The following is an 8,739-nucleotide window of genomic DNA, read 5'->3' as shown; positions in this document are numbered from 1 at the left end:
GCCCATTGGTTGGTTAAAGACATATAGATGAATTTTTCCGAGGCCTCTGTGGATTAGCCTAAATGGCCCAATTGGCCCTACATGTCCCTGTGCATTTTCTTCTCCAGGTGGGCGTTGGGTTTGAGAAAGTTCTTGCGATCTTGAAAATAATGAGAGGGTTTACATCGTCCATGAAAAGCTACATATGGTTATTTATTTGTTTATTAAAAATAAAAACGATCCTATAGTATTATATTCCATATGCATATGAACCTGAATGAGAGCTCACTATTTTAAATGGAGTCTAAGCCAAGCCACGAGTCACACAATTCAGTGCTTCGATTTGCATGGATGAAAAAACTCAAAGCATTTTCCTTGAAAAGCGATATAAGTATTAATTTTCCAATATATTATTGAAGATATATAATCTATCCATAAGGTGCCAACCAAAAACAATTTTAAACAAATAAAAAAAATAAGACAAGGCGCAAAATGCTGCATATATATCATATAAATAAAGCATGAAATTGTAGTTTTATAAAAAATTAGCTTTAACGTGGGAATAATTTGCCATCACCATGTGTAAGTACTTACATATAGGCAATGTCGATATCTATGGGTGACAGAGACGTCTCTGAGATTTGTCCATGGTTATATATTCTCCACTTCCAATCCAATATTTTGATTACTTTCTCTGGTTGTTAAACCTTCTCCATCAACATTTCTTCTTGCTGCAGAACCTCCCTCTAATGGACTAGTTCTTGCAAAATTCCAACTTATTAGCAATCGTCTGCTATACGAATTTGCAAGCATAACAGGCTTTTGCCAAATATGGCTTTCAGAGACTGTCAAAGCTAAAAGTGAAAGAATTCCAATTGCCATGAACAATCCTGCAAAGCTATAAGTGGTAAGGCTGGAACTCGCATCATCTGGTGATGATGAAGTAGATAAGCCTTGGCCTTCATAGTCCTCATGATTCCTTCCAAAATATTTTTGCTCAATCTTGTCCATTTCTTCACTCTCTCTTACATTTAATATAGCTCTAGAAAAATACGCAGTTAAGTTGGAGCCCATGGGAAATGCCTGGAAAGTAATGTAAATCAACATTTACTAGACAGACAAATAAAAAACAGTTTTTAATTTACTCAAATTTATCTCAAACTACAATATGTGCAATTAGAGGAAGATGAACAAGCTATAGTAGGTTGAGATGATCCTGATTTGCAATGTCAACACCAATATATTGTTGATAATGAAGTATGTTTTTGACCATCTAATTGATTAACTAGATTTAAAATGGACAAAATTAATCTATATATGTCTGATAAAAGGCATAGAGATGGAAACTCACAAAAGCAAATCCATCAATGCGATGTCTAGTTTCGACCATGGCATAATTGGAACCATACTGCTTGAGGAAGATTTTAATGTGGGAAATATGATCAAAAATAGCGTCGACGCCACCTTTACGGCTTCCTTTGTCCAAAGCCTCCCTATATTCTTTAATGTCAGGGTAGTTCTTCACCCTGGACCTATCAATCCTCAAGCGATCGACTAATAAACCTTCAACAAATGAGTAACGATGGTATCCAACATTAATGTTGGGGTCTATTATGACGTCATGCTCACTGACGTAACGAGGTTGGAGCTGATTTATTGTCAATATTGATGACAAGCTTGCTGTGTAACTTTGCATTAGCATGAATGCGAGTATCAACCACATCACCAGCACAAACCTAGAACAATTTTTGACCAATGCTTCTCCTGCAAAGAGGAACCCAACTTTTAGGTAAATTAGTTAGTATGATAAATTGCATTCTTCATAACTTATTACAGTGTATTTTCGGGCTTCAAATCCTTGCTGCTGTAGCAGGTTCAATTTCATTTCGAACTTCAAGCATTGACACAATTACAGAACTGTTATCTTAACATGAGTCTCAAATGAAACGTAATCCTGATATCACTTGTAAAGACTGAAAAGCGAAGATCGAAAATAGAAGAAGAAAACAAATAGGCGTCAATAGTGGGGCATCGGATCTTAAAGCTTTAAGGTTTTTTATGAAATGCTTCCACTTTATTATATAAATTGTTCTATTATGAAATTTTATCAATATTTACTTTTTTATTTTTTGCATATAAATTATGCAGATTTTGTATATTTTAAAACTAATTCTAAAATTCTCTATTTGTTTACATGCACTATTTCCAAAATTTAAAAAATTAAATAAAAATTTTATATAAACTTTCTTTAATTCTTCAAAAGTTTGTAAATTTTCCTCTATTTTTTAATTATGCACAAACCTTCATGAAAAGTAGAAAAAAAAGTATGCATAACTTCATAATATATATCAAGGGTTCTTGTTATTTACTTTTTCTAAAAAATATGTATGGTTTAAAAATAAAAATTAAATAATATTTCATCGCAATTTTCAAAAAACTTAAAAGATATTTGTATAATTTATTTTTTAAAAAAAATACCATAAATCTGGGAAATAGATAAAAGTTTTCCTATTTCCTATAAAATTCAAAACATGGGTATGGTTTTTCTTACAACTCACTATCAACTTATTTAATTTCTAAAAAAGAAATATTTCCTGAAGCATAATACTCTCTCTATCCCAAATTATAAGACACTTTTAGATAAAATTTTACATATCAATAAATCTCATTAAATAAACTTAACAATCTTATCTTTTTAAAATAAAAATATAATATTTTAAAAATACTCATTATTTAATATATTAAAAAGAGAAAAGACAGAAATTAATTATAGAGAAAGAAAAGATAATATTAAAATTGACGCCTTTAATGAAACTTTAACCTACTTAAAGTGTCTTATATTTTGAGATAAATTTTTTTTTAAAAATATCCTATAGTATGAAACGGAAGTAGTAACAATTAATAAAAAAATTGCGTTTAAAAATTATCTACGCATTCATTGTTTTTTGAGTTTTGTGGACACATTTAATTCTCTTTGCGGAAGTCAACACCTTGAAGTTTGACTTACTCATAATCCAAAGAATAAACAATCTCTTCTCTTTTATTTTCGTACAAAATGCGCAAGGGCTATATGAAAGCTACGACTTTTATTTTTTGTTCATGCGTATAGAGTTTTATATCCTCATACATACATAGATACAAGATTTTATATCCACATGCATACATACATACATACATAAAGATCATATAGCTACATATTCCAACGCCAATCTCTCTCCCTCTCTCATAAAGCATCTTGCAATTATTTTGTCTGAAAAGAAATCATATTACTGCGCAACTCGCCCCAATCTAAATAGCTAGTCTTCCCTAACTTTCAAATTGCACTTTCTTTTAACTACGAAGGAGATGAGCTAAATTAAGGTAATAAGAGTCCATCAAAATTACTCTCTTAATTCTAATTTATAAAATACTTTTAAACAAAATCATGTATATCAATAAAATTCATTAGATACACTTTACAGCTTTATTTTTAAAAAATAAAAATATAAACTTTTAAAAATGCCCTTCATTTAATATTTTATTTGTGAAAAAATATTGAAGAGAGAGAATATATAGAAAAGGTAATATTATATTTGAAAAGTATCATTAATAAAATTTTATTTTTATCAAATTATCTTATATTTTGAATGTCAAGTCTCTTTTAAAAATATCTTATAAATTGAGATGAAGTAAGTATAAGTATTATATTAGTTTGCAATTAATTTTCAAGAATCAAAACATTCTAGCATTTATATTGTACAAATCAAAATGCACATCTAATTAATTTCTTTACCATAATTCAAGGTATCTTCTAGAAATCTTGCTTTGTCCCAAATATAGAGCACTGAGTAACTTTTATAATTATTACTTTTTTTTTTCAAAAATGATGCATTGAAATTTTATTTATCATTATCAAAGCAATTATATAGGGTATTTAATGAGGGTAAAATTGAAAAGATATAAATTTTTTTAAAAAAATTAAAGTTTGAAATAACATTTTTTTATAATCATATATTAATTATCAATACATTATATTTTGGCCCGGAGTAGTTTGGTGGACTTTTATCCCGTTACATTTACTGAATCTACTTTTTCACTCTATCAAAATCCAATTATATATGAACAAATGCAACTATAATTAAACTAATAATACGTACGGGTATATACATACATAAAGCAACAGGGACTAGGGAGCTCACTTTCAGGAAGAACTGCTTGTTCAACTGGAAGCCACAAGATAGAAACCCCACTGAGTTGTTTCTTGTATGGTGAATTTTTACATGCTGAATCTTCCTTGACAGTACGTTCCATTAACGTTATGATAGCTCCAATAAAAACACTGAAGATGGTAATAGACAACCATAGATCCCAACTAAAAGGTCGTACAAAAACCCACATATTCAACCGTGGATCATGACGAACCTTCACAAGCATCTTCACATCAGATGGTGCATATGGTAATGTAAAATCAACATAGTTTGATCGATATGCCAGAATCGACACATCCCCTACCACAGCGTCATACTGTTTATCAAACAATAAGGAAAAGCTTTGTTATGAATGGCTCCGAATAGAATGAAGAATAAATTCAGAACATGATGAATATATGCTGTTTCTGAGAGTGTAAAAAGCTTTCTGTAGATTCTCTTCTTAAACCGACAAGGGCAATTTAAGGTAAAACGAACAAAGCAAGTTAGGAGTTATGCAAAATTGTTAATTGCATCAATCTCCAATCAGTAATCGTAGATCAAAATGTAATCATCAAAAGAATAAAATAATACGTTAGAAAAGAATGAAATATTAAATCACGTCCATTTCTTTCCCCCTTATAATTTTCTTTCAATAAAACACATTTGAGCAACCGATTTTGCTAGCAGCAGCTGACAATGCATGTTTTAATTTCTAGCTAGGATTACCTTTCTTATAAGGTCGGATAAGCGTTGACTTAATGCAGGCTAGTTGCATAAGGATCATATATTGCGCAGTAAGATTTTGCAGAGAAACCAGGGTAGAATAATGGAGGCGAAACCAATAATATTGTCAGAATTTTTAACGTTTTATATATGTGTATGTATGCATATAAATATTATTTTTATTTAATTATATGAATGACTCTTAATAAAAAGTCCTTATATAAATCAATATCTGAAATTTTGCATAAAAATTAAATTTATGTGTGTGTCCATCAAAAACATTTTTAATTTGAGGACTATGGTCCTACTCCAAATATATTTTAATCTATGATTTAATAAGACCTGATGACCAAGTATTTATCTGAAAGCAGATCGTTTGAACAACAGATCATCTTGGAAATTGTATCACTACTGCTGAAATAAATAGTGAGCTCTACATTTTGTGAACCTCACATGGATAGAATAGAGGCGAGAGATAGATCTTTTCCTTGTTGTCTTCCTGATGCTCATATACATGAACAGTAATGTGTGTGTGTGTGTGTGTGTGTGTAAAAGAGAGGATTGTATAGTGTCTAACCTTTCCTTCAAAAACCTGATAGACGAGTTCATCGTAATTCCCAGCACTGTTTCCATCTTCGTCCACAAAAGCTCTAAACTCGAAAGAAATATTGTAACGTAAACTCTCAAGATAAGTTATTGCAGCATGGAAGACGTCAATGGAATAGCCCGAAACCTTGACTATCTGATTCACATTGGTGGTATTGAGTTGCACATCCACGAATTGGGTGAAGCCTGTTTTCTTTGGAAGTCCAATTATCAACTTCTTCCCTCCTAGGAGTGAACCAGCAGCATCATCGCCTGCTCCAATTTCAGCTATTAACAACACAACACAAGAAATCGTTACAAGGCAACCAAAGCAATAGTGATTTGGGCTTGTTGCCATCTCACCAAAAGTGCTGTGTGTGTGTGTGCCAAGAAAATGAAGAAATTAAAGGCTGGCTAGTTTGAGATCGTACATGCTACTACTTTCATTTATATAGTCCACACACACACAAAACATACATGAATATCTTCATATATGTTAAAATATTCATTAATTTATTTTTTAATATAGAAAGTAGTATGTTTGTAAGTGAGGGTTTTGGGTAAAAATGAGAAGGGTAAAGTTGTCGATATATAAAATTATAAAGGATAAGATTGTCAGAAAAATAGCAAGGGTCACTTAGGTTCAAATTTGTCAAGTTTTTGCCATGCGCATGATGCTTGGATATGCTGGGTGTTGAGTTGCTTAGTTGCTCTGCTTGTGAGGCTTGCATTGTTTGGTTTCTAGCTTTTCACAAGACATAGCTTTCCAAAACATAAAATTAACAACAACTAAGCCCAATTAAATGTCAAATATGTGCTAAGAGCTAAGAAATAGGGGATAAAAATATGTTACGAATCCATTATCCTTAATGTTGGTCTGGCATCTAACAAGAAGAAAAATATAGAAAAATACTTAAAAATCTTTGAATATGTAAGGAAAAAAAAGCAGTTGGAGACACCAATAAAAAATAGGAGAATTATTCTAAAGTCTTGATCAACACAATTAATTACTCTCAGATCCATTAATAACTAAGTTTAATGCTGTTATTTTTCTAAATTCAATTGTCAATAGATTTGAAAGTAATTAATTGTGTTGACTAAAACTTTAGAATAATTCTCCCATTTTTTTTATTGGCTAATTCAATGTCTATGGAAGCTTCGGGCAAATTATGGGAAGCATATATAATCTTTGCTTGACTTGACCTAAATGGCTAAACAAATTTAATTGACTTCCCACTTGACCAAATCAAATTTAATTGACTTTCCACTTGACCTAATCACATTTAATTGACTTCCCTCTCTCCCTCCCCCTCCCTCTAATAATTTGATTTTGTTTTGTCAGATTGATTAATGGGGCCGGCCCAGATCTCTGAATTCCAGTGCTCGATTTTGTTTTTAAATCAATGAAATATTTTTTCCTTATTTTTACTCAATTTTACTGATTGATAATTCCAAGTTCAACTCTTCGAAGAATTGACTATATAATACGATTATACAAGTATAAGATAAGAAGGGTTAAGCGACTTATTAATCCTTAAAGATGCGTGATATTCCAAGCAAAATGAGATTAAGGATGAAACCTCGAAATTTCGAGAAAGCATATTCCAACCTCGACTGAATCCATCTTCGACTTCCTTCTCCTTTTCTCCTCTTCTACGGTCTGCAGAGAAGCTTCCAGTCAGAAGCCCCATATAAATTGTTTTATTTATTTCTTTTTTTTTTCCCCCTACCTACTGATTTTTGCCATGTAGGATGCTGATTAAGTTGAGTTATAGATAACATGGACAAAAATACAAATGATAGAAAGATTGAGAACCAAGTTCTAAGCAAGGAAAATGTGTAACAAGTCATATTTGAGGAGCTTAATTTTTTTTTTTTTATAGTATATAGGTATTCTCTTATTGAAGACAGTCATGTTTGAAGTATGGTTAGACATTAAATATGAATACTTCTCCTAATGAAAGTTCAAGCTGTGGTTTGCCAAATTGTAAGGGACAACTATTTTCTGCCAAACTCAACAAGATTAATTTTGGGAAGATTCAAGCCATTGGTCTCAGGTTATAGTTTTATTGACTTTTACTTTCAGTTTCTGTAATTTATTTTTAATATTTTCAGTTCTTATAGTTCTTGTGATTTAACATCACTAGGGATTTAAGGAATAAATATCACCCAATCTTATTGAAATTATAGAAATTGAAAATACTAAACAAAACTACAGGAATTAAAACCAAAACCTGATCAAATTATAGAGACCGATGATCATGTTTTCCTTCAATTTTTCCTTTTAAATATAATAAATTTAAATGTAAAAATTAATTAATTAATATTATTTAAAATTTTAATTTTTTAATTAAAAATTTAAAATAGGAATAGGAATTCGGAAAACTGTATTTTAATATATACTTTTTTAAAATAGACATATTCCAATTTTTTCTAAAAATAAATCTTTTAAAATTAGTCCGAACAATCTAAATCAATTAAATATTAAGTATTGGACGACAAAATGAAGGATCATCTGGAAAGTTTGAAATTGAATAGATATTTCGTCTTTAAATGTTTTTTACTTCTTAAAATGAATACGATGGTAAAGCCATTGCATTTTATGATAAATTTATTTTTAGAAAGTAATAAATATTAAAATAATCTAAATAAAATTTAATTCTTTCAAATTTAAGAATGGTAAAATTATATAATATTAAAATGTATGTATTATTACACAATAGAATGTTACATTTAAAATTAAAAATTATTAATATTCAAAATTGAGAGATTTCTAGGAAACTACACTAATTATATCGAATTCATAATAATTTCACTGTATTTGACTAAATTGATTTTAATAAGCAAATGTGACACCAGGAGAAATAGTCAAAATTAGAGAGCCGGTAATCTAAGAGGGCCAGGTTTATGCAGGTTAGGTTCAATTCAGGCTGAGTCCTTAAAGTATTCTACCTTTTATAAAAAATACATATAGCTAAGCCCGGCTTTAACACTTTCAGGCTTATTTGAACTGGGCTGAATACCTGAAACTTTTTTAAAATATTTTTTCTTTATTTTTAATCAATTTTAATTTTTAAATATTTCTTTAAGCATAAAACATTATTTTTAATTTAAAATAATAAAATAAATAATAATAATTTGTCAACTTTGTACATAAGTAGATCTATTACTATTTTGTTATATTATGTGTAATTTATTCATAAATATTTTTTTATTTCAAAATTAATGTTTTAGTTGTTTCAATATTTCTCTTATTATAGTCATATATAAATATTTTATATAT

General features: G+C 29.7%; 1 protein-coding gene across 1 annotated transcript; it reads right to left on the bottom strand.

Moving 5' to 3' along the window:
- Positions 1–630: 630 nt before the first annotated feature.
- Positions 631–7,147, bottom strand: LOC129319704 (glutamate receptor 2.7-like). Its single transcript, XM_054964787.1, has 5 exons — positions 7,066–7,147; positions 5,449–5,744; positions 4,158–4,482; positions 1,331–1,743; positions 631–1,062 (listed from the first exon to the last, which is right to left on the bottom strand). Exons 1-5 carry the CDS (start codon positions 7,145–7,147, stop codon positions 631–633), a joined length of 1,548 nt encoding a protein of 515 aa, XP_054820762.1.
- Between the last annotated feature and the right edge of the window lie 1,592 nt (positions 7,148–8,739).

Source organism: Prosopis cineraria, unplaced genomic scaffold (genome assembly GCF_029017545.1).
Source record: "Prosopis cineraria cultivar Desert tree isolate PC_DT_omini unplaced genomic scaffold, ASM2901754v1 PC9, whole genome shotgun sequence".
NCBI classification, from domain to species: domain Eukaryota; kingdom Viridiplantae; phylum Streptophyta; class Magnoliopsida; order Fabales; family Fabaceae; genus Prosopis; species Prosopis cineraria.
The sequence above is the reverse complement of the archived record's forward strand: the minus strand, read 5'-3'. Positions and strand labels throughout refer to the sequence as shown.